The following is a 26,809-nucleotide window of genomic DNA, read 5'->3' as shown; positions in this document are numbered from 1 at the left end:
AAGGTATCGGATATTTACCTTGAGTTTTCGGAGGCGGAGGAAACCCCGGTGGAGGAGCTTAAGGGCAAGTTGAAGGACAAGCTAGGAGGAGAGATAGAGGCGGGTCTTTGGGCAGATGCCCTAAGCAGGGTTAATACCTCCTCATCATGTGTCAGGCTTAGCCTGATACAATTTAAGGTAGTCCACCAGGCACACGTGACAGTGGCTAGGATGAGTAAATTTTTCGTGGTAGAGGATAGGTGTGCGCGGGAAGCCCAGCAAATCATGTCCACATGTTTTGGCCATGCCCAAAGCCAGAGGGTTTTGGCAGGGTTTTGCTCAGGCAACACGGGTGGTGCCGGGTCCGGAGGTAGTGATCTTTGGAGTGTTGGAAGATCCGGGAGTTCGGGGGCGAAAGAGGCCGACGTCTTGGCCTTTGCCTCCCTGGTAGCCCGGAGACGGATCTTATTAATGTGGAGTGACTTGAAGCCCCCGAGTGTAGAGACCTGGGTTAGTGACATGGCTGGGTTTCTCAGTCTTGAGAAAATAAAGCTTGCCTTAAGAGAGGGTCAATGTTAGGGTTCACCTAACAGCCGTTCGTCAACTTTCTCGGGGAAAATTAAAATGTCAGCAGATGCAGTATTCCAGGGGAGTGGGGGGGGCCGGATTGTTGTCGTATGGTTGAGGTGTGTGAGGATTGGGATGGGGGGGGGGGGGGGGGGGAAATGTTTATTTTACCATATTGATATCATTGTTTATGTTACTGTTATAAAAATTTTCAAATACCTCAATTAAATATTTCAAAAAATAGAGATCTCACCGTAGCGTGGCGAGAAACTAATTATCACCACTTGAGCCCGATTTCAATATAATTAACGAGAACCACCCCATATCCAACAGCCTGTTCATTTGGCGTCATTCAGCGGCCTCCCCAGCAAGTGGTCACGCTGGTGCCGATTAGTACTCCTTTTGATAAATGTGAACCTTGCGGAAGGCCTTCTGTGGGGAGCTGAGGAGGTGAATGGCCATCTTTGCTCACCGGCAAACAGCACAGTGGCACTGGGTGTGCCACCGCAGTGCTCGGGGGTGAGGGACCTTCCTCAGGGCTGGGCCGCCATGGGAGAATGGGGGAGAGGTGCTGGGGGAGCAATCATTGGGCAATCACGTGCAGCACCACCGTGCCAACCCCTGGATCATGTGTACCTGTTCCAACGGCAACCCTTGTCGCTGCCCGTCTGCCCCACCGACCACACAACCCCCATGGATGCCAAGGCCTCTGGCCATGCAGGTGAAGGCTATTGCTAATAGGGAATTGACAATCATGATTAAGTGAGCACTTCATACAACCCAAGTGGATTCCCACGGGTAGGCGGGCCATGTTGCATGTGGCAAGCATCCCAGTCACAACTTGATCTTGGACGCTGTGCCTAAACACTGCGGGAGGGAACACCACACACCCAATAGCCAATATTCGAACACCGGATGGGACACAGCTCTGGGGACATGGCCACAGTCGGAGCGTGGGTGAGTGCCACGGGGAGGGGGAGATGCCTGGAGAGATGGGCCAAGGGTTCAGAGATCAACCTACATTGCAGAAGAAAGTGAAAGACCTGTCTTCCTGGTTGTGCACAAGGGTGGTTTATTGTGTTTTGCAATTCCCCACTCTCCCGATGGTGCTGCCCCCTCACCGGTGCCCTTTGTGATCCTCGATTGTGCTTTGCCTTCCTAGCTTTACCGCTGTGTCTAGGATGCACACCTGAGGTGGGGGCAGGCAGCTCCTTATACTTCCCGTGGCCTTCGATGCCCCTGGCGGGTGTCTCTTGAGGCCCGAAGGCCAGGCTCTCCACTGGTCGCCAACCTAGCAGTGTTCGCCTCGGTGCCACGCCTTTCCGGCAACCTCTTCTGTACCCGTAGCCTCTGTGTCTCCTCCAATCGGCCATGGATTTGCTGGAGTGTTGCTGGCATCTCCCTCTGAATGTCCTAGCCGTACCCTAACGTCTCCAGCTCCGGGATGACCTCTTCCACAGGCTCAGTATCAGGCTGGGACTCAGCTGGGTCCTGAGATCCAGCAGACTTCCGCCTGCTGTCTCGCCTGGGGTTCCTGCCTCCACCTGATGTGCATCATCAGCTATGTGGTGCTCACCAGATTGTGCCTCAGAAGCCTGACCACTGACATTTCCCACCAAGGTACGTGTATCTGGCTGGTGGAGGGTGGGGATCACCGATGTGACGCGACTATTATGGTGGCATCCTCTGAGCTCTCCACAGAGGTATTCTCCTGGGAGGCTGGATAGATATGTCACCCAGGATGGGACCTGCGAGAGAATGGTCTTGTGGTCAGTTGGAGGGATGGGTCAGTCAGACAGGCAATACTCCTGTTTGACAGGTCCTTTTGCTGGGGCCCGGTGGTTCCTCAACACTTCGGCATCAGCCAGCCTCCGTGTTGGTGAGCGCTCTGTCCTTATCCACCCCAGTCACCTCCAGGACATGCTCCTCAAACGAGGTGAGGATTCCTATGTTCGGTGTGCCTTCGCCAATCTGGGCCCTCTCCCGACGATTGTGGGAGAGCTTTTCCTGAGGAGATGCAGAGAGCGCATCATTAACCACATGTGTGGTTCACAATGGTGGGAGGAGGGCTGTGAAGGAAGGTGGAGGGAGCTTTGGGGGTCACATTGGGAGCTCTGTGTGGGGGCGGAAAAGACTTGTGGGGAGGCTTGTGTCTACTCGTTCGTGCTGCCTGGTGTAGGTCATTGACCTTTTTCCTGCCCTGGAGGCCGGTCCTCCTGGTCACACGCCTGTTGCTCCCAGTCACTACCACCTCGTCCCAGGCAGCAAAGCTACCCACCAGGACCCTTGGGGCAACAGGACCTCACTCCTGGCCTCCACTGCGTCTAGTAGCCTCCCCAGATCTGCATCCTGACTCTTGGGGCCAGTTTCCTGGGCCCCATTATTGTGAGTTGGCTGGGTTTGACTGAGCAAATGCTGCTTGACCTTGTTCGCAGGGGGCTGGCGAGTGCGGTGCCGGCAAATCGGCTGACGAGCCTTTCATTTACGGCGAGAAGCACGTGGGTCTTTGTTAAGTGGGCCCATTCATGTTGAATAGCGTTACCAGCCTCACAAGGCCGAGCGCCAAGAAGCTCGCGGCAATTCTCGCAGAAATGTTTCCGGAGATCACACTCTTAGTCACTTTTAAGGGCACTGGGGAGTTTAGCCCACACTTAGAATCTTTTTCAGCATTGGGGAGCTGAACTCCGAGATCGGACCGCTATTTTGAAAGGGTGTCCCGTCTCTTAAGTGAGCCCCACCCATGGGCATTGCCACCCCCCACATACATAGGCAATAAGCCACACCCCCAAGTGAGGGCACCTGCTCTGGGCTCCTTGCGAGCTCCACCCTTTTCAGGCCCCTCCCATTTCTTCCTACTTAACTGCAATGCCCCCTGACCCTTCATTTTCCCCTCCTGCCCTTTCCCCTCGGGCTCTGACCATTGGGAGTGACACCCGGGCACCCTTGCACTGACACCCCGGCAGTGCTCCTGCAGATTGGCAGTGCCACCCTGGCACCTTTGCCGTGCCATGGTGCCATCTGGGCAGTGTTGAGGTGCCCGCGCTCCTGAAGGGAGGGCCAGGGAGCGATCTGCACTATCTCTGACCACCCAGTGACCTCCAATGGACCAGGAAACCCCACCCCCCATTCCGCATGGTCCATGTTTTTGTGGACTAGTACTGAATGGCGTCCGGCTGCAGCCTCCATGGGAAGGCCGGATAAGCACGCCTCAGTCACTTTAAACCCTACTTAGGAGTGCTTGGGCGTGCTTCACTTTCCGACGCCTTGCAGGACTTGGGTAGATCTCATGAGGCATGAAGGCTGCCAGAAAGCTGTGAGAGGCCTCTCCCTGGATCTACCAGCCGCATTCTAATCTTGCTCGAGTGTAAAGCAGCCACAAAATTGTGCCCCTTTGAGTTTCGGGCTTCTGTTTCTACTACCTTTTCAGGTGGTGAGCTCCAGACCTCCACAAACCTCTGGTTGAGAAAATGTAATCGCCCCTCTTATCCTTCTACCAATCACTTTAAACTCCCCAGTCACTGACCTCCCTGCTAAAGTGAATAGGCCCTTCTCAGCCACTCTATCCAGGCCTCTCAATTTTGTAGATCTCATTCACATCTCCCCTTGGTCTCCTCTATGGAGAACAACCCCAGCTTCTCCAATTTTCCCTGATAGTTACAATTTTCCAGTCTTGGCAACATCATAGTGAATCTCTGTTGTACCCTCGCCAATGCAATGACATCCTTTCTGTAAGGAGGTGACCAGAACTGCACACAGTGATCAAGTTGTGGCTAAACTAATGTTTAGCACAACGTTCCTGCTCTTGTACTCCATGCCTTGGCTAATAAATTAAAGGGTTCCATATGCCTATCTTAACCACTTTAATCAATCTGTCCTGGTTTCTTGAGGGATCTTTGGACATTCATTCCAAGATCCCTGACTTCCCCTATATCTCTCGATATCCTTCCATTTTTTGTGTGTTCCCTTGCCATGTTTGACTCCCTAAACGTAGCAATTTTTATGGGTTGAATTCCATTTACAACTTTTCTGTCCACTTGAACATTCCATTGATGTCTTCTTAAAGTCTACAGCTATCAACCAAGTGACCAAATTCTGCAAACGTTTTGATCATTTCTCCCTACGTTTACATCCAAGTCATCCCAAAAAAAGGGACCTAGTACTAAGCCCTGCGACCTCTACTGAAAAAAGCCTTTCTGTTGCAAAACCACCCGTTGACAATTATGGTTTGTTTCCTGCCACTGAGCCAATTTTGTATCCAACTAGCTACACCCTCCTGGATTCTGTGGAATTTTATTCTTTATCTGTCTGCCACATGGGACCTTGTCAAAAGCATTGCTAAAATCCATGAAGACCACATCAACTGCACGCTATTACACGATACAGTCATTACAATGATGACAGCATGAAAGATTGCTTCAATACATTCTGTCGACAAAAAGCAGGGTTCATCTAACCCAGCCAGCTAACACAATATCAGCCTTCTCCCCAAAAGGTGGAAGATTTTATTATGATTCCAACAAGTGACATATAATAATGAATAATCTGTTCGCATTCTGCTAGAACCACTCTTGATTCCGACCGCACAGCATTGACCTAAGGGCTGAAAACCAGAGGAGAGAGTATCTGCCCTCAGTCAAGGCAGCATTCAACCGAGCATGGCTCCAAGAACATGAACGAAGCAATGGGTGGGATTTACCAGCTGGCCACGCCGGTGGGAAATTCCGGTCCCACGACGATGACGTGGGGTGCTCTCAATGGGAAATCCCATTGGCAACGGGTGGACTGGTAGATCCCGCTGGCATGCCGTCTCCCCCGCCGAAAATCACACGGCGGGGTGGTTGGTAAATCCTGTCTATTACAAGTTGGAATGAAACAATTTGGTTTGAGGTGAACATTTTTAAAAAGCTGACTTGTTACATTAGTAGGTAGGAGTCCATGCCTCCGAATTGTGGGAAAGAAATGGGAGGATAAAATTTGCAGTCCGATTTGGGAAAAATGAGACGGAATAATTTTTTATTTCTGTTTTAATAAATTTAGAATACCCAATTCATTTTTTCCAATTAAAGGGCAATTTAGAGTAGCCAATCAACCTACCATGCACATTTGGGTTGTGGGGGCGAAACCCACGCAAACACTGGGTGAATGTGCAAACTCCACACGGACAGTGACCCAGAGTCAGGATCGAACCTGGGTCCTCGGCGCTGTGAGGCAGCAGTGCTAACTACTGTGCCACCGTGCCACCCACGAGTCGGAATAATAAAATTACTGTCCTTGTTTTGAATTATCTATTGAGTCATGAAATGAGGAATTTTACAGCTTTATTTTCTCAAGCAGTGTGTTAATGGGCCTTCGAGGATGGAGATGTTGCTAAACCCAAGAATGAGTAATGCAAAAGATCAAGTAGATATGGGCAAGCATTGACATGCATGAGAAAGCAACATTTTTTGCATAAAACTAAAACATCCACTTAGATTAAGGCAGATTTTAGAATGATAAGGAACAAGTTTGATGAGCTAAATTAGGCCCTGCAATAGCAACTACACAATAAAATACTTTATCTGTCAAGCTTTGGTGAAGGAAGTTATATAAATTTTGGACCTTTGTAAATTTTATCAACGTGGGATATGCAGCGGTGATTAATGTGCAATATATTGGAGAGAGTGGTCTGTGTATTAAGGAAGGAGGTGATTAGTGATCTTTAGTATTTCTTCAGATTGCTGTGGTACATATTGAAACATTTTGGAACCACTATCATGAATCTGTTAGTCTGCTTTCATACATTTTCTGGAAGAATGTGTACGTTCAGAATTAATCAAAAAGGAACAGGCTGGCTGCATTTTGTGCGAGTTAGGATACAGGCACTAGAGAGCAGAGTCATTTACCAATCACTCCTGTGCTCACCAACCTATGTTGGCTTATGGTTCAGCAATGTTTCAATTTTAAAATTCTTATCCTTGTTTACAAATCTAGTGATCTACAGTTTGTGCATTCCAGCACTTCCATCGGTGACGCACTTTCATTTGCTTAGGTTATAAGCTCTGGAATTTCAACGCCTGCCAAAATGTTTTCTTCTTAAAAGCCTACTTCTTTGACCATCGTGTTAGTCATCTACACTAATGTCTCCACTTCTGGCTCGATGTTGAATTTTGTTTGATAATGTTCCTGTGAAGTGCCTTGGGAAATTTACTATATTAACATAATATAAATTTTAGAGTACCAATTCATTTTTTCCAATTAAGTGGCAATTTAGCGTGGTCAATCCACCTACCCTGCACACCTTTCGGGTTGTGGGGGCGAAACCCATGCAAACACGGGGAGAATTTGCAAACTCCATACGGACAGTGACCCAGAGTCGGGATCGAACCTGGGACTTCAGCGCCGTGAGACAGCAATGCTAACCACTGCGCCACCGTGCTGCCCATTGCTGATGTTATTGTTACCTCTGTCTGAAAATGGAGAGAAACAGAAAAGAAACAAGGAAAATATTAAAAGCAAGAAAATATTAAAAGCAGGACATTGCTGCAGGAGTTCCTCAGAGTAGTGTTCCAGACTCAACCATCTTCGGATGCCTTAATCAATGACCTTCCTTCCATCGTAAGGTCAGAAGTGGGGATGTTTGTTTATGGTTCAGTTTACAACTCTTCATAGTGGAGCTGTTCTGCTTACATAGACTTGGACTTACTGCCATCTGATTGTGAGCCAACATTGCTGTCAACTCAAGTCATCACTGGGATATCCCCATAACCCCAGCTAACCGTTAGATATTAAGAGCAATTTATCATCGAATAGAATTATCAGTGCAGAAGGAGGCCATTCAGCCCATCGAGTCTGCACCAGCCCTTCGAAAAAGCACCCTACTTAAGCCCACGCCTCTACCCATCCCAGTAACCCCACCTAACCTAGCATGGCCAATCTACCTAACCTGCGCATCTTTGGACTGTGGGAGGAAACTGGAGGAAAGCCACACAACCGCAGGGAGAACTTACAAACTCCACACTGACAGTCACCCAAGGAATCGAACCTGGGTCCCTGGTGCTGTGAGGCAACAGTGCTAACTACTATGCCACCTAGAGTCTCACTATATACTTTCTCTAGTTTGAAAAACAACATCACCACTACTATTTTCTATTACTGAAGTCAATTTGTGTCATTGCTGCCACTGCACATTTTAGACATTTGTCCAACTGATTCTGTTTATACTCTGGTTTATTGTTTGTGTAAGTTTGTCCACCACTGAAACTAAACTGGCTGGCATGTACTTGCTGGGTTCATCCATGCACCTTTCTTTGGACAATTGTGTAACATGTAGTTTTCTAGTCCACTAGGTGGGGTCCAGTGCGGCTGACGCCATGTTTTCCGGCACGACCGGTGCGTGTATGTGTGGGGGGTATTGGCGTGCGCAGCTGAAGCTTGTTAGTCCTGTACATGCACGGTCCGGGACCTGGTGATTCTCCACCCATTTTCCGTGGGTATTTCAAGTGGCGCCGGTGCTAGCCCCTCACCGGTACCAGAATCGGTGAGGGTTTTGTGCCAATTTGCCCGCTGTGAAACACCACGGATCTTCCCTTGGCATCGGCACATAGCCTCAGGAACGTAGAATCCAGCCCCTAGTTCTTATATTCTAAGAGAACCATTCTGTCTAATTTCACCATACAGCTCTTGTCTGTAGCCCTGTAGGTAACAGCACCTCAAGCACAAATCTGGTGCTCTGATCAATAAGGGGATCGGGGGTTATGGGGATGAGGAACCTTTCAGCCATGATCGAATGGCGGAGCAGACTCGATAGGCCAAATGGCCTAATTTTTATGGTCTTATCTCATTTGTTTCTGATAAATTACCAATATTACATAATCCAACCTTTCTAATTCCTTCCCTTTATTGATCTTCAGCCCATCCAGTGCCTCAACCATTTCCTTTTTCGTAATGACTGGCAGCATTTTCTTCCCTGGTAAATACCAATGTAAAGTACCTCAGCCTCAAAGTGTCAATCCTTTGGGTCCCTAATAAGCTTAATTTCTCCTTTTTACTAATGTTCTTTATTTAAATGCCTGTAGATTCTTTGTTAGCTGCCATCCTCTGCTCCTGCTCTCTAAACGTTCTATATTTCGCCTGGTGCTCACTTGCATTTTCAATCTGCCATATGTATCTTTTTTCTGCTTCACTCTCTCTATTCCTTTTTCATCGCGGGAGCTCTGGCTTTGCTTGTTTTACCTTTTTCAACTTGTGGGTATATACCATGACTGTACCCAAACTATCTCCTCGTTCTCCATTACAATTTTACCTGCCAATCAGTCATTCAAATTTACCTGGGACAGATCTGATCTCGCTGAAATTGGCCCTCTTGCTTATTTCTTACTCTATTTTTGCATAGCTAATATAATTTTTACTGTTCACTTAATGTTCCCCTAGGGGCGGGAGGGTGGCACAGTGGTTAACATTGCTGCCTCACGGCGCCGAGAACCCGGGTTCGATCCCAGGAAACTGTCCGTGTGGAGTTTGCACATTCTCCTATGTCTGCGTGGGTCTCACCCCCACAATCCAAAGATGTGCAGGGTAGGTGGATTGGCCACGCCAAATTGCCCCTTAATTGGGGAAAAAAGAATTGGGTACTCTAAATTTATAAAAAAGACACAATGTTCCCCCAATGACACTTGATTCACTTGGCCAAACTCTTTCTCCAGAACCAGATCTAGCCATGCATGCTCCCTCCTTGGATCAGAGACGTACTGACCTAGGAAATTCTCCTGAACACAATTCAAAATTTTCACTTTTGATTTTTACTCTATTACTATTCTACTCTATATTAGGATAGTGTCATGAAGATGTGCTTTATGCCAAATGATGATTTCTAACCCACTTGCTAGAAACATAAATTGAACTTCAAAAAACAAACTTTTTAAAATTAAAGTTAAAGTGACTTGAACTTGCAGCCAAGATGTCTACCTAATTTACTGTACATTCCAGATTCCAACACCATTGAGATAGAAACAGCATGCCTGTAAACCCCATCAAAAGAATGTGAATGAATCCTATTTCATATTCGATTAGCATGATGTTCAGCTGGGTTGAGATCAGACCTTCCTCTTGCTACGCGCTATCAACCTAATTTACCCCTTATTACGTTCCCTCTTACTCTGACCCTTCACAATACCATACAATTTCTTACTTTAGTGCTATCCATCTCCTTCAGATCCACACCTAGTTTTTACTTCATAATTTTACATCCTGGTTCCCATTCCTGCCAATTTGAGCTTTTTCCAACAGGACGAGCAAACTGCCCCAGAAACATAATTGTCCCAGTTCTGAGGTGCAACCTGTCCCATCATGTATTGACCCCATCTCCCCAACAATCCGTCCAAATGTCCCAAGAATCTAAAGACTTCCTTCCTGTCCTATCTCTCCTACCATGCATTCATTTGCTCTATCCTCCTATTTATATATTCACGAACAGAAGGTGCTGGAGTGATCAAAGTATTACTACCATTTGAGGTCCTGCTTACTGCTCCCTAAATGCATCCTAGATGTCTTCATCCCTTTCTCTCTATGTATAGATGTGGGCAATGATCACTGCGTGTTCACCCTATCGCCATGGGGCTGGTTTAGCACACTGCGTTAAATAGCTGGCTTGTAATGCAGAACGCAGCAGCCCGGGTTCAATTCCCGTAACAGCCTCCCCGAACTGGCGCCAGAATGTGGCGACTCGCTCAGCAAGTAACTTGTGCTGTGGTTGTAACAATATAAAAGTTACAATGTTTTAGGAACTGCTTGTAAAAGAAAAAAAACATTCCACTAAAAAATACCAAAAATACTGAGGATAAGAGCCGTGAGCAGCTAGTAAAAATATTGACACCACTGTAGCCCGTGAATTGAAGATCCATAAATGATGGACTCAAGGGATGACTCGATGTTTTCCATAAATAGATATTTATGAAGGTATCATAGACTAGGTAGGTGGAGATGAAATGGAAATGAAATGAATATGAAAATCGCTTATTGTCACAAGTAGGCTTCAATGAAGTTACTGCGAAAAGCCCTAGTCGCCACATTCCGGCGCCTCTTCGGGGTGGCTGGCACCTTGTTAGTAAATGAAGACCCAACAGCTGTAAGAAAACTAAAATAATTACTTGGAAAGGGAGTCAGCAAGAACAATAATAATGATGAGGTAGTGTAACATTTTCCTAAGTATTGTTGAATCATGGTTCATTGTACGTCATCATGTTGTATTCTGCTTAATAAAGAATGGAGGAAATTGCAACATAATTTTGGGAACATTCCCAAGAGAGGTTGAAATGATAAATAATTTCCTTGTGTGAATTTGAATCTGCTGTTTTGCGCAACTTCAGATGGAAAATGATGCAAATATGTATTGGGAGTTTAGCAATCGTAATTTTGTGATTGAATATCTGATTTCATATTTGTTGAAATCAAGAGAGGAGGAAATAACAATGGTGGTGCAAGATTTTAGAACAGTCGTCAGGGTGATGAAGAATTGTAGAATTTACTTCGGGTCCATCATGAGGGCTTTTAAAAGCAGGAATTTGTGGGACTACAGACCAGATGAGCTCTTCACGAAACACCAAAGGGAAACCATTGTTCAGTGCCAATATCTCCCCAGCAGTTTTCCCCTCTACCCAGAAAGACTGCAGAAAAGTGAGCCCTTTAGTGCAGTGCTGAGGGAGCACTGTTGTACTTGGGGTGACATGTTAACTAAAGACCTCAGCTGCCTTTCCTGCTAGAAGTTTATTGGATCTTTCTGTTACCTGGCCAACAGTTATCTCGTAAACATAACGTAAAGATATCCATTGCTTTGTTGGCCCTTGTGTGCCAAGCTGTTCCAGTACAGTTACAAAGCTGACATCTGTGGAAAGTTGCCCGGATATGTCCTGTGTGCAAAATGCAGGACAAATCCAACATGGCCAATTACCTGCCCCATTAGTCTCGTCTTGATAGTCAGCAGTGATGGGAAGGGGTCATCGACTGTGCAATCAGGCGGTACTTACTTGGAAATAAGCAGCATTGAATGCAAGTTTGGATTCCACATTATGGTTTTAGTTCAAACATGGACATCAGTTCTTAACTTAAGAGGGGGTGAGGAGAGAGTGACGGCCCTTGACATCACATTTAACCAAATGTGGCATTAAGGAGCACTAGGAAAACTGAAGTCAATGCAAATAAGGGGAAAACTCTCTACTGGTTAGACTCATCCCTTGGAAAATCTGAAGTCAATGTGAATAAGGGGAAACTCTCCACAGGTTGGAGTAGTTATGTGCTTGCGGTTTTCCCCTCAGCTGGTGCTTCTTTTCCAAAGAGATATGTTAACCATTACATCTTTAAAAAAATATATAAAACTCTTACATAGAGGTAAACATCGTAAGAAATTTGTTTAATCAACTTGAGACAAAGTATGGGTTCATAATGCAACCAGTGCTAGTGCTAAGTGATTTCAATGCACCCCTGAGACCAGAATGAAACCAGTGGAAAAACCAGGACACACTCCACATACCACTGGATTTGATCCCAAATGGAATGAAGAGATTCATTTCTTTGTATCCCATAAGTATTTTAAAAATTTATCTTGGAGTTGATTTAGTGTGAATGTACCTGCCTCTACTCTCAAATGATTTACACTTTACTGACTGGTCGGTGAGCTCTGGGTAAGAGAACTGGAATTGGAGTTGGGTAATAGATTTGAGTTTTGCTTGACTGGAACCCTTCTCCGTAGAAATGCATTGCAAGGTTACTATTTACAAAGTAAACAGTGATTTGGCATGTAGGATTAGGAAGAGTTTGCGGAGGATCATGTGGAACATAAGCAGAGCAGTTTGGTTCTTCCGCTTTTATTTATCTGATCCATCTATATGGTAGATGTTGGGGCTCAATCGAACGGCCTAGTCGCACCGGACTCTGAATGCAATGAGACCGATCGCAAGAATTGTGACGTTTGGGACACCTTGTGAGATCGAATGAGTTCTCGCAAGAAATCGCGCCCTGAACTTGCCCTCACTGGGTGGGATCTAGATTTGCATATTTAAGTGAGTAGTTAGCCTCACTTGGATACCTGTGCCGGAGTCTCCCAAGGCCCGGGATAGAATGCACACACCTGAGAGACCTCTCAGTGGTGGCAATTAGTACTGGTCCACTCAAATGTGGATCAGGCGTAACGACACCCAGGGCAGTCTCCCAGGCCATCGGAGGGCCCCCGGTATTCGGGCTCTGGGGAGGGTGGTACCCTGGCACTCCTACCATCCGGGCACCTTGGATCTACCAGCTTGACACCTTGGCACTGCCAGCCTGGCACCCTGGCCTGGCACTGCCAGCCTGATGGCCTGGCAGTGCCACTCGGGCACCCTGGCAGTGCCAGTCAGTGCAGGAAATGAAGGTAAATGTGGCTTCGGCGAGGGGTTAGTACAAAGAACGACCCCGCTAAATGTGCCCAAAACAGGATTCTGTTTCTTTCCCGTTAAATTGTACCTGTATTGTATTTATAGTTAAACCATTCAACAAACTTGTTTGGTTCTTATGCTTTTAATTCTGTGGCCCACCTATATTGTAGCTGTTTTGTATTTATAGCTTGAATAGTTTGATAAACTAGGTTTCTTTTTCCCTTGCAGCAAAAGAGAAGAAGCGTGAATGGGCGTGGCTCGGATTATGCTATGTCTTGTTATCCTGTGCGTTCTTTTCAGTCACTTCACTCTTGGTGAAGAAGGTTGAAGACATTCATTCTCTGGAAATCAGTGGGATTCGATGTTTGTTTCAAGGGCTGTTTACATGGCCTGCCGTTATATACAACGAGTAAGTATAAAATAGACCTCCTGTGGCATGCTGTATGTTGCAGGTTTTATGTTTGAAGTTATCATTAGCATACACCTATACGTAGAATTCCTAATATAATAAAAAATGTGTCACTTCCGCAACAACTATTGTAGGGAACATACTATTTTTACAACCCTCAAGATTCCATAAATGATCAAACTGTTCCTACCAGTGATATGAACTTTTTTAATGAAAGTTCACGACGGTGCGAACACTTAGTCTCCATTTCGGAGAATCGCGCCCAATTTTGTTCCTATTCCTGTATGTAATCCAAAGCTCTCTTGATGACTTAAACAGGGACATAAAAACAGGAGCCAGGAATAGGCCATTCAGCCCCTCAAGCCTACTCTACCATTTAATAAAATCGTGGCTGATCTGACAGTAACCTCAAATCCACATCTGCCAACCCCCGATAACCAATCACCCCCTTGCTTACCAAGAATCTATCCACCTCTGCCGAAACAATATTCAAAGGCTCTGCTTCCACCTTTTCAGGAAGAGTTCCAAAGACTCATGACCCTCTGAGAAAAGAATTCACCTCATCTCCCTATCAATTGGGCAACCCCTTAATCTAGTTCTAGATTCTCCCACAAGACAAATCATGACCTATAATGGGAGACTAGCAACTTGCATGGATATTTATTGAGTGATTAGACACCAATGGTCTAGGATGAGTCTGTCCATCTTTAAACATATTTTATTATTCTGTTAGTGCAATGCCAAAGGTATGGACTAAACAACTGTAATTTCAGTATTTAAATTAAGACTATCATGAAGAATCTGCTAGTTGGTTGGGACATTCAAAATTGAAAAGCAGAACATAAGTAAATATATTCAAGTAAATATCTTCTTAGAGTTGTTTATTTTGTTACTTGAAAAGAGAACAGCAAGCCATCATCAGATTCAGGATGGGCATTAGGGAATATTTTAATTTAAATATATTAAGCTACTTCAATTTAATACAAAATAATTGAATATCTTATGACACAGCTTATTTATCCCTTCTAGATCTCAACCTGCAGACAGTTTCTAGCGTTTCCAAGCCTAGATTTTGATCATCCAGTGCCAGATTTTCATTTGTTCTCTGCATCTCTCAATTTCCCAGAAGGCCTTTTTAATATTTGACCTTTAAGCCAAACTTTGACTTTTGAACCTCTCATTAGGTCCTGATGATGATTGCAGACTAGCTCAAATGACCCACTGCTCTTGTGTAACTAGGATGTAACTAGTAGAGTTGATGAGGGGGAGCCAGCAAATGTGGTTTATTTGGACTTTCAAAGGCTTTCGTTAAAGCCCCACAAAAGGGATTTAGCTTGTAAAATAAAGCGCATGGATTAGGGGTAGTGAATTGAAATGGATAGAAAAGGGGCTGGTTTAGCACAGGGCTAAATAGCTGGCTTTTAAAGCCGACCAAGGCCGGCCAACAGCACGGTCCAATTCCCGTACCAACCTCCCCGAACAGACGCCGAAATGTGGCGACTAGGGGCTTTTCACAGTAACTTCATTTGAAGCCTACTTGTGACAATAAGCGATTTTCTTTTCATTTCATTTTCATTTCAACTGATCGGCACACAGGAACCAAAGAGTAAGACTTAACAGGTCTTTTTCCAAGTGGTAGACAGACTATTGGGATCATTGCTGGGATCCCAGCTATTCATAATAGATATTAATGATTTAGATGAGGGAATCCGCGCGATGGCCCAATACCGTAAAAAACGGCGCGAACCACTCCGGCATCAGGCCGACCGGAAGTTGCGGAATCCTCCGCTCTTCCGGGGGCTAGGCCGGCAGGGGAGGGGTTGGTGCCGTGCTATTCGGCGGAGAAGGGACTGCGCGAGTTAGCGCATGCGCAGAACTGCCGGCGTGGCTCAGCACATGCACAGACCGGCTGGCGTATTCTGGTGCATTCACAGGGGGTTATCTTCTCCGCGCCAGCCATGTTGGAGCCTTCCAGGGGCTGGTGCGGAAGGAAGGAGTGCCCCTACGGCACAGGCCCGCCCACAATCAGTGGGCCCCGATTGCGGTCAGAAACCGATGGCCGCTTGGCCCATTGGGGACGGAGAATTGCCGGAGGGTGGCCGCTGCCAACGGCACCTGACATGCGCGGCGTGATCCCTGCCCCCACCCGAAAACCGCACCGGAGAATATGGCAGCCAGCGGCGGGGCAGTATTCACGCCACCCCCCCGGGGGGTCGGAGAATCCCGCCCATTATCTCCAAATTTGCAGATGACACAAAGTTGAGTGGGAGGGTGAACAATAAGGAGGATGCAGAGATCCTTCAGTGTGATTTGGATAAGTTGAGTAAGTGGGCAGGTGGCACGGTGGCACTGCAGTGGTGAGCACTGCCGTCTCACAGCGCCGAGGACTCAGGCTTGATCCGAGCCCCAGGTCACTATCCGTGTGGAGTTTGCACATTCTCCCTGTGTCTGCGTGGGTCTCTCCCCACAGCCCAAACATGTGCAGGGTAGGTGGATTGGCCATGCTAAATTGTCCTTTAATTGGAAAAAAAAATTATAAATTGAGTGAATGGGCAAATGAATGGCAGATGCAGTATAATTTAGATAAATGCAAGGTTACCTACTTTGGTAGCAAAAACGCAAGGCAGACTATTATCTGAATGGCCATAAATTAGGAGAGAAAAATGTGCAATGAGACCTGGGTGTCCTCGTACACTAGTCGATGGAGGTAAGCATGCAGGTACCTTAGGCAGTAAAGAAGACAAATGGTATGTTGACCTTCATGGCAAGAGGATTTGAGTACAGAAGCAGGGATGTCTTTGCTGCAATTATACAGGGTCTCGGTGAGGCATCACCTGGAATATTGTGTGCAGTTTTGTTCTCCTTATCTGAGGAAGGATGTTCTTTCTCTCGAGGGAGTGCAGCGAAGGATGGCCAGTCTGATTCCTGGGGTGACAGGATGGATGTATGAGCAGAGATTGAGTCGGTTAGGATTATATTCTCTGGAGTTCAAAAGAATGAGGGACGATCTCATAGAAACTTATACAGTTCTAACAGGACTAGAAAGGGTAGATGCAAGAAGGATGTTCCCGATGGTGGGGGTGTTTAGAAACAGGGGTACCAGTCTGAGGATATGGGGTAGACCTTCACCCAGAGAGTGGTGAGAATATGAAATTCATTACCACAGAAAGTAGTTGAGGCCAAAACATGGTATATTTTCAAGAAGCAGTTAGATATAGCACTTGGGGCGAAGAGAATCAAAGGATATGGGGGTATAGGCTATTGAGTTGGATGATCAGTTATGATCATAATGAATGGCGGAGCATGCTCAAAAGGTTAAATGGCCTCCTCCTATTTTCAATGTTTCTATGATCACTGCATCCTTTTCCTCCATCCACGTGACAATCAAAGTCATTACAGTGTAGCTATACATGTAGCTGTACATCAAATGTTGAAATATTCAGCAGCCTTTATCTAGAGAGAATTTTAATTAATGGATCCGGGTGCGCCGGTTAAAGAGTGGGAGAGGTCAAAATCGAGATTCCCGCTGTGTGAATCGGTTTGCGATCTAACCGACCTGCACGGTGGGTTCCAGATCCCGCTCAGATGACACCAATTAAGACCAATCTCCATCTCATTTACGAGATGTAAGTTCAATCCAACGTCGTCGTTTCCCCCCCCCCCCCCCCCCCCCCCCCCCCCGTCCCCGCTGAATTAACCGGCTCTCCAGCGAATAATCACTTGGGTGCCGTTTAGCTTTCCTTTTGTCTGCAGAATGACTAGCCATCCCCCAATATTGTGTATACCCATAACAGGGGCAACTGCAGCTGCTACAGAAGCTTCCAGGACGGAGCTCTGTTCTTGGTTAAATGCCGATGGTCACTTTAACTCTCTTTGACTGTGAGCAACCTCTAGCTGCACAGCTGAAGGCTATTGCTAATAAGGAATTGGCATTGTTAGTTATGTGAGCACTTCACAGCTCCCAAGTACATTTTCGTGAGTACAGATGCCACGTCTGAGATGAGTGTTATTGCCCAGCATTCCAATCAAGCTGTGAGGGCTGAACAATCTGAATCCTGGAGATATCGACACCACAGATGCAGCAACCAACAATCAAACACTCTAGAGCTGAACGTCAGCACCAGGGATATCCCTGTGACCAGAGGATGTGTGTGTGTGTGGATAAGGGGAGAGCATCGGAACACGGTCTCCCCAATGTTCCCGGCAGGGATCTGGGGTTTAGCGGCTCCTGATGTGGCCAGGGGGTGAGCATGCAGAGCAGTGTTCTCCAGCACACGTGACTTGGTGGATGAGAGAAGACAGGACACGTAAGGGTGGGGGAGGCTCAGGATATATGGGCGTCCTCGGGTGGAAGCCCTAACTGATTATTGATCTCTCTCCTTCTCCAATTCCTTACAAAGATCACAATGGTGACCCCCGCAACTGTTTAAAAGCAGCTCCCCATGCTGCCGGGCATGGGTCTGGCGAAAGAGCTGGTGGGACACCCTGTACCGCTGTGAGGTTCATGGGGGACACAGTGCCGTTAAATATGGGCTGCAGTCTCGCCAGGTCAGCCATCAGGAAACGCCAAGGAAGTCACGCCCGATATCACACTTCAAACTTTTTCTATTAAATCGCGCCCAATGTTTTGGGTCTGTAACTTTACATCATGATTGAAAAATCTGCTATAGGTTTAAAGTAAACGAGTGAAGAAAAGAAAGAAGCAGAGGAAATAGCAAAATCCACGGAAGGAAGAATGGCGGGAATAATTTAATGAACAGTAGAATCATGAATAGCACTTGCTGTCTGAAAAATTGGGAGTGGTTATGCCACAAATTGTTGAACTGATTGGCTGAGCTATGGAAATTTATGGCAAATTAATTATTTTTTCAAAGCATAAACCCCAATCCCCAAGAAAGCTAATCTCTGACCTTGCAACAAAAATGCACTGCCCAATGCCAATTCCTGCAGGCAATATTCTCCTGAAATTTGACATTTGCATTGCTTGTGGCATATTTTGGTTGAGATGTTAAATCGAGGCTCTATTCGCATTCCTCAAGTGAACATAAAAGACATCACGCTATATTTCGAGGAGTTCTTCCTATTGTCCTGGCCAATATTTATCAATTTAACCGTTTGAAAGAATGCACCTGACTATTATTGATTGTGAGACTTTGCTGTGGGGGATTTGGCTGCTGCACTTCTTAAAACAGCAACAGTATTTGAAAAATACTCTGACTCTACAGCGATTTGGGATGTGCAGAGGTTGTGAAAGGAGTTTCCCTTTCTTTCTTCTCTCTCTTTTGCTCTTTTCCTCTCATTGGAATGGTTGAATTTGATTGCAAAAAAGACATGATTGAGAGCTTTAACAGTATGGGTGGAGGTAAAAGATAAATGGGAGGAAAGGACTAGTATATAACTGAGGAAATTACAACTTATGTGAAACTGAATTTTGGACAATACAAAGGTGATGGAAGAGATGAAAGAGGTGTTGCACACATGGAGCTGGGTGCCATCATCATGCATGTGGAAGCTGACTCTGATGTTGCAAAAGTGCAGCCCATAATTGAGGAATTGGAGTCCCCAGCCCAGAACAAATCCTTGGGGACTTCATGAGTAATAGTGCAATAGTTGTCTTTTGAAGTCTAGCAATAAACCCACATTACTGCTCTTTTAGAGCCTCTTGTTGATAGTTTCTGAGCCTCTTGTTGATAGTTTCTTTACCGTCTGCTTTGCTCTGATATATTTTACAAAATTGGCCCATTGAATGATGAAACAATTATGAAACACCAAGGGGATGTTTTCACTGGCTGCAGAAATGCTCCATAAATTGCAACGTTAATCTTATTGCCTTGTACTGCTTCTCATCCAAGCTGACACCACTCTGAAAGGGGCCTACTGTTAGGTTTCTCATGATAGAGCCCGATGTGCAAATTTGGGTCCTGTGATGTTTTTAAGACGATCACCATTTTGTGAGACACCTGGTTGGAAAATGCACTGTGCAAACTCTACTTGACTTTACTCAGCAGTATAACGGAACAGAAAACGATAACTTGAAAAATACTTTTTTTGAACTGGGACTAACTGGAGTTCTCCTCCTGGCTTCACGAGAATAATGTATGCCACTGCCAATACAACTAATCTCCGTACACCACTCTTTCTGCAGTTGCCCTCCTACTGGGCCTAACTGGAGTTCTCCTCCTGGCTTTGTCATCATATACACCAGTATACCATGGTGCAGACACACACACACACACACACACACACACACTGATGGACATGCAGTGGGACCAATCAGCATACACAACACCGCAGCCAATCACCAGTGAGAGCACACGCACTATAAAGACAGGGGACAGGAGAGTTCCCGCTCATTCGAGTAGCAGCCAGTTCGAAGCACAGAGCTCACAGCTTGCAACACAGACATTCACCATGTGCTGAGTGCATCACCTGATTAGGACTAGGCAAGGGTCAACAGTTAAAGCTGGTATTGCATGTACCCACAGTCCAAGTATGTTAATATAGTTTACCATTATAATAAAATAGAGTTGCACCACTTAGTGTTGCTGACCTGTTTGTGATCCAGAACACCCAACACATCATGGTACAAGGATCGGTTGCATATTAGCACTTCTGAGACCCACTTACAACTAATTAGCATTCCGGCATCCTGAAGTATGGAGAACATCAACCCGCCGCTTCGCCGGCACCTCAGCGTACAGTGACAACCAGCAACGATACCCCGGCAAGATGTTCAAGATCTGGGTTCCGCAGCAGCTCCAGTGCCACGGTGATCTCCACGAAAGCTGGCGGGCATTCCGGCAAAAGTTTGAAATCTTCCTGCTGGCAGCCGAACTAAAAGACCTGGCCGATCCTGAAAAAACAGAGCTTCTCCTCACCATCGCTGGTGCCAGAGCAGAAGAAATCTTTTTAAAAATTCAAGTTCCCCAGGGGGCAAGGCAGGAGCGACTTCCAGGCAGTCCTGGACAAATTCGGCAAATACTGTGAGGAAAACACACTCCAACCAGCAAGGAAAGGTAAGAGAAGCGAGGCCGAACTCCCGGAGCAGAGAACGATTTTGGTCGGTGGCCATCTTTCTAAAGGAACTGCACTTGTGCGACGCCGCGCATGCACAATCATTAAAATGGCCATCAGTAAAGGAACCGCAATCTGCGCATGTGCAAACGCCTCCTACGTGCTACGTCACGCGCATTATGACGTCAGAGGCCCCGGACCACACCCATTTAAAGGGGAAACGTCCAAAATCAAAGAAAAAAAACTTTTAAAGCTGTAAAACAACCTTCCTTCACTTGGAATGACAGCACAATGCCTCAGATTGAACCAGGAAATGAAATAAACCTCTCAAGAACCCTGCAACATGCAGTTACCTACTCCCAAACCGAGTCCGATTCCGACTTCCGCAGACCAGTGACACCGAGGACCCGAGGGAGCCTTTTCGAGTCGCTGTTATAACAAAGAACAGACTGTCCCCGTATCAAAACCACCAGCCGCTGTCAGTGCACAGCATTGATCCAGACGACAAGTGGCGTGCCACCCTGACGGTCAACAGATCCCAGATACGATTCCGCCTGGACACTGGTGCTTCCGCTAATCTAGCGTGGTCAGCCTTTCAGACCCTTGGGGGTTAAACCAACCATTCTTCTGTCGACCTGCCAACTAGTGGACTACAATGGCAACGTCATTCCTGCTACCGGTTCATGCCAACTCGAAATGACGCACAATTCGCGAAAAGCCATCCTTCCCTTCAAGATCGTGGCCTCCTCGAAGGAGGCTCTGCTAGGCGCACAGGCGTGCAAACACCAAAACCTTGTTCAACGAGTACACTCTCTCTCTCACTCTCTCCAGAGGACACGTCTGCCTTCCAGGATGCGGACTTCAGGGCGCAACTCAATGACATCATCGACCAGCACCGCAACATTTTTGAAGGCATGGGCACGCTTCCATACACGTACAAAATCCTGCTCAAACAAGACGCCACGCCTGTGGTTCATGCACCTCGCAAAGTCCCAGCACCCATCAAGGACCGCCTCAAGCAGCAGCTGCAGGACCTCCAGGACCAAGGAATGCTCTCCAGAGTGACGGAACCAACCGACTGGGTCAGTTCCATGGTGTGCGTAAAGAAGCCCTCCGGCGAGCTCCAGATCTGCATTGACCCAAAGGCTCTGAATCGCAAAATAATGAGGGAGCATTACCCTATCCCCAAGCGCAAGGAGATCACGTGCGAGATGGCTCGGGCCAACATCTTCACCAAACTTGACGCCTCGAAAAGATTCTGGCAAATTCAACTCGACAGGTCCAGCAGAAAGCTGTGTACCTTTAATACCCCGGAGCCAACAGAGCCAAATATTCCTTCGGCCAGGTCGAACTCAAGTTCCTCGGGGACCACATCTCCCGGTTGGGTGTGCGGCCAGATGCGGACAAGGTGGCGGCCATCACGGCCATGCAGAAGCCAGCGGATAAGAAGGCTGTCCTCCAATTTTTGGACATGGTCAACTTCCTGGGGAAGTTCATCCCCAACCTCGCCTCCCATACCACTGATCTCTGGAACCTGGTCAGGAAGACGACAGACTTCCAATGGCTTCCCGCCCACGAGCGCGAATGGGAGGAGCTTAAGACCAAGCTTACCACGGCCCCGGTATTGGCATTTTTTGATCGCACGAAGGAAACAAAAATTTAAACGGATGCCAGCCAATCCGGCATTGGGGCGGTGCTCCTGCAACGCGATGAGGCCTCATCATGGGCCCCTGTTGCATATGCGTCACGTGCCATGACCCCCACGGGACAGCGCTATGCGCAGATCTGAAGGAGTGCCTGGGCCTGTTGACTGGGGTCGACAAATTTCATGATTACTTGTACGGCCTCCCCCAATTCACTGTCGAGACCGACCATCGCCCGCTGGTCAACATTATACAAAGACCTGAATGATATGGCCCCTCTCCTCCAGCGCATTCTGCTTAAACTCCGCTGCTATGATTTCCAGCTCCTATACACCCCGGGCAAGGACCTGATCATAGCTGACGCTCTGTCCAAGGCAGTCAACACCCCGTGTGACCCAGAGGGGTTCGTCTGCCAGGTTGACGCCCATGTGGCCTTCACGGCCTCCAATCTGCCAGCCACAGATGAACGCCTCCAATCTGCCGGCCACAGATGAACGCCTTATCCACATTCGCCGCGAGACTGCGGCTGACCCCCTACTACAGCATGTCATGCGCCACATGACGGACGGGTGGCTCAAGGGCCAATGCCCGCAGTTCTACAATATCAGAGACGATCTGGCAGTAGTCGATGGTGTCCTCCTGAAGCTGGACCGCATCGTGATCCCGCACAGCATGCGCCAGCTAGTTTTGGAACAGCTACACGAGGGCCATCTTGGCGTGGAGAAGTGCAGACGGAGGGCCCGAGAGGCTGTGTACTGGCCTGGCATCAATGAGGACAGTGCCAACACAGTGCTCAACTGCCCCACCTGTCAGCGGTTCCTGCCGGCCCAACCACGTGAGACCCTAAAGCCCCATGAGTTGGTCACGTCCACTTGGTCTAAGGTAGGTGTTGACCTGTTCCATGCGCTCGACAGGGACTATGTTCTGATTCTAGACTATTTTTTGAACTACCCAGAGGTTGTAGGCCTGCGCGACATCACATCATCGGCGGTCATCCATGCCTGCAAGTAGACCTTTGCTCGTCACGGCATCCCACTCATTGTGATGTCAGACAATGGCCCCTGCTTTGTAAGCCAGGAATGCTCCAACTTTGCCAGCAGGTACAACTTTGTGCATGTGACATCCAGTTCCCTGCACCCCCAATCCAATGGCAAAGCGGAAAAGGGTGTCCACATCGTCAAACGGCTCCTCTGCAAGGCTGCCGATGCAGGATCCGACTTCTACCTTGCCTTGCTGGCCTATCGTTCGGCCCCACTCTCCACGGGCCTGTTGCCAGTCCAGCTGCTCATGGGTCGCACCCTCAGGACCACTGTGGCGTCCATTCACGTCCCAGACCTCGACTACGTTCCGGTCCTTCAGTGGATGCAACAGTCTTGTGCACAACACAAGGCGGCGCATGACGCTCGGGCGACTGATCTCCCTGCTCTGGCGCCGGATGACAACGTCCGCATCCATCTTCCGGAGGGTGGCTGGTCTGGAACTGCTGTGGTTCTTCGGCAGGTGTCTCCCCGCTCATTCCTGGTTCGTCTGCCAGATGGTTCCATTCGCCGCCGCAATCAGCGTGCCCTTCGTCTCGTTCCACGCTCGCTACGTGATCCTCCACCGGTGCCACGCCCTCCTGTTGTCCCCAACCTTGACTATGTGGAGATTCCGAATACTCTGCATCCTCCTCACTCTGCTGTGGCCCAGCCCGTTCCTCAGCCGGCGGCTCCTGACCCACCCTTGAGGCAGTCAACCAGAATTTGTCGCCCACCTCAGAGACTTGACTTGCGCGTTTTACAATGTTGGACTCTTTGATCTGTTCTGTTATCCTGTTTCATCGTTCCAGTAGTTTGTATATAATCGCGTTGTTGGTGTGACACCCTATTTCCCGGCACCAGGCACCTTCCCGTGTAAATAGATTAGCCTCATGTACATAGTCATGTAAATAACACGCACACACATAGTCAGGTACATTCACTGCACGATATTTATTGTCACGCAGGTACATCTTTATGTAAAAGGGGGGATGTCATAATATACACCAGTATATCATGGTGCAGACACACACACACACACACACTGATGGACATGCAGTGGGACCAATCGGCATACACAACACCGCAGCCAATCACCAGTGAGAGCACACACACTATGAAGACAGGGGACAGGAGAGTTCCCGCTCATTCTAGTAGCAGCCAGCTCGGAGCACAGAGCTCACAGCCTGCAACACAGACATTCACCATGTGCAGAGTGCATCACCTGGTTAGGAATAGGCAATGGTCAACCGTTAAAGCTGGTATTGCATTTACCCACAGTTCAATTATGTTAATAAAATTTAGCATTATAATAAAATAGAGTTGCACCACTTCAAGTGTTGGTGACCTGTTTGTGATCCAGAACACCCAACACATCAGGCTTCACGAGAATAATGTATGCCATTGCCAATACAACTAATCTCCGTCCACAACTACTCTCTCTGCAGTTGCCCTCCTACTGGTCCAGAATCACAGTGGATGCCCATTTCCTGGTGCAAACCACGGGTGGCTTGATTATAAACCTCGAAGTGGACATTCTCTCCTTCCAGTTTCATAGGGTACTCCATCAGTCTTACCCTCCCCGCCCTGTCCTGCCGCAAACCTGTTGTCTGCAGCTGTTATAGTGCAGTACTCAGCAGCACCACATGGGGCAGATTTCTTCTTGGATCAGGGCATAGAATGAAACTATTAGTTCTGAGAGACATTCAAAACTAACTGTTTATTCATTCCGATAGTTGGCAGGGATAATTTGAAAATGAATAGAAAAAGATCAGTGCATGTAAGTAAAGCTAAACAAATATTTACCATTAATTCCTAACTAAATTTTTAAAAATCAGAAGTTTAAAAAAATGTATTACAGATAAGGGAAACACCTGCATCAAATTTAAACATTTATTTAAAAATCTGTCATTATTTTGCAGACTTGACATGCTGGGACCAAAAGGCCAAAGAGGTTTGGTTTGCATGCGAGGGATCCTTGGTGCTTCTGCCATGATGCTGATCTTCTATGCAATTCAACAGATGCCTATGGCCGATGCCACTGTTATTCTGATTAGTAACCCGGTCTTCGTTAGTATATTTGCATGGATTTTTCTGAAGGAAAAATGCAATTGGTGGGATCCCATCTTAATTATTTTTACTTTAACTGGGGTAGTCCTTATTGTCAGACCTCGGTTTATCTTTGGCTCTGTCGATTCTGGATCTGAATTTGACTACATGGGTCGTGTCAGGGGCACCCTCGCTGCTTTTGCAGGTGCAGTTTGTGCAGCACTGACTCTAATTGTGATCCGGAAAATGGGCAAGTCTGTCAGTTATCTCATTTCCATTTGGTACTACTCGATGACTGGAATGATTATGTCTGCTATTGCGGTCTCAATCATTCAGGAGTGGCGCCTGCCCAACTGTGGGATGGATCGAGTGTTTCTAATTCTGATCGGTGTTTTTGGAGTGTTAGGACAGATCTTTCTCACAAAAGCTTTGCAGATTGAGAAAGCTGGGCCCGTGGCTCTTATGAAGACCACAGAAGTGATGATGGCCTTTCTATTGCAATATTTATTCCTCAATTATACCCCTACCTGGTGGAGTTTGGGAGGAGCATTTTGCGTGACAGTTGGCACCGCTGGAGTTGCTATTCGGAAATGGTATAGCACTACCAGAAAGACCAAGGAAACCATTGGGAAGCCTAGAAACACAACTGAAATTTGAATGTATTTGCTGGGGAATGCTTAAAAAAGGATGGCTACCCATCTGCTTTCAGAATACCCTGAGTATTTATATCCTTAACTAAGATTTTCTCAGGACGATGTAGTAATAAGGGCAATTATTTAAACTGTGAATCTTGAAAAATAATTTTTAAAGAATCAAATTGTAATATTTTGTAATATTTTATACATGTCGTTGACTACCCTAGTCCTATCTGGATGTTGGTCCTGGCTCAGTGGTAGCAATGTCACCCTTGAGTCAGAGGGTCATGGGATGATGCATCCTTCCAGAGATTTGAGTGCATAATGCAGACTGACATTGCAGTACAGCCTCAGGCATGCTGCTTGTTGGAGGTGCCTCCTTGTGGATGAGATGATAAAGCGCGGCCCTGTCATCCCTCTTGATGTGGCTGTAAAAGATCCCATGGCACTTCTCAAAAGGAGAGCAGGCAAGGTTTCTAGTTATTGCAGTCAATGTTTATCCCTCGATGACAACAGATTATCTGTTAATTTATCACATTGCTGTTTCTGAGAACTAACTGTAAATGGGTTGCTGCCACTGACTATTAAAAAATTTATAACTGGTTCGAAGCTTTTTGGGATAGCCTAAGGTCATGAAAAACACTGTAAATGCAAGTGCTTTCTTTCTTAGTATTCTGATGAAGTTCTTGAATAATAGACGTGATGTTCTGTAAAATATACAGAATTACTTAGCCTTCAAAATGTTTGATTAAAGTAGATGTTTTAAAAAATAAAATTTCAGTATTGCGTAAGTGAGAGGAGGAAATATGATTGCAGCTTTAAAGGAACAAGGTTAATTTTGTTCACACAGTAGACCCATTATGCACACGTCTAACTTATCCACCAACATATAAATTTACAGATTAAAAAATAATGGTTAATGGCGCAAACGACATGCATTCTGCACACATTCCAAACAGGAGACAGCACTTCTGAGTATGTAATTCTTTGTTCCAGCTTTCTCCATAAAGAACACCAAATGTTATCACAACAGTACAGCATGCAGTGCATTTGAAATCCCCACTGTGGCCCACTTAGAAAGGACTGTTGAATTTGCAAATGGGTATGTCACAAC

General features: G+C 46.8%; 1 protein-coding gene across 1 annotated transcript in view; it reads left to right on the top strand.

Annotated features, from left to right (window-relative positions):
• LOC140393068 (solute carrier family 35 member G1-like) overlaps nt 1–26,486 on the top strand; it is a 49,917-nt gene extending 23,431 nt beyond the window's left edge. The window contains exons 2-3 of the mRNA XM_072479053.1: nt 13,158–13,338; nt 24,934–26,486. Coding sequence (XP_072335154.1) covers nt 13,158–13,338; nt 24,934–25,717 — 965 coding nt within the window. The 3' untranslated portion in view covers nt 25,718–26,486. The remainder of the gene's footprint in view (nt 1–13,157; nt 13,339–24,933) is intronic.
• Nucleotides 26,487–26,809: the final 323 nt, after the last annotated feature.

This window comes from Scyliorhinus torazame, chromosome 16, assembly GCF_047496885.1.
Source record: "Scyliorhinus torazame isolate Kashiwa2021f chromosome 16, sScyTor2.1, whole genome shotgun sequence".
NCBI lineage: Eukaryota > Metazoa > Chordata > Chondrichthyes > Carcharhiniformes > Scyliorhinidae > Scyliorhinus > Scyliorhinus torazame.
Note: the sequence above shows the minus strand (reverse complement) of the source record. Positions and strands in the feature narration are given on the sequence as shown.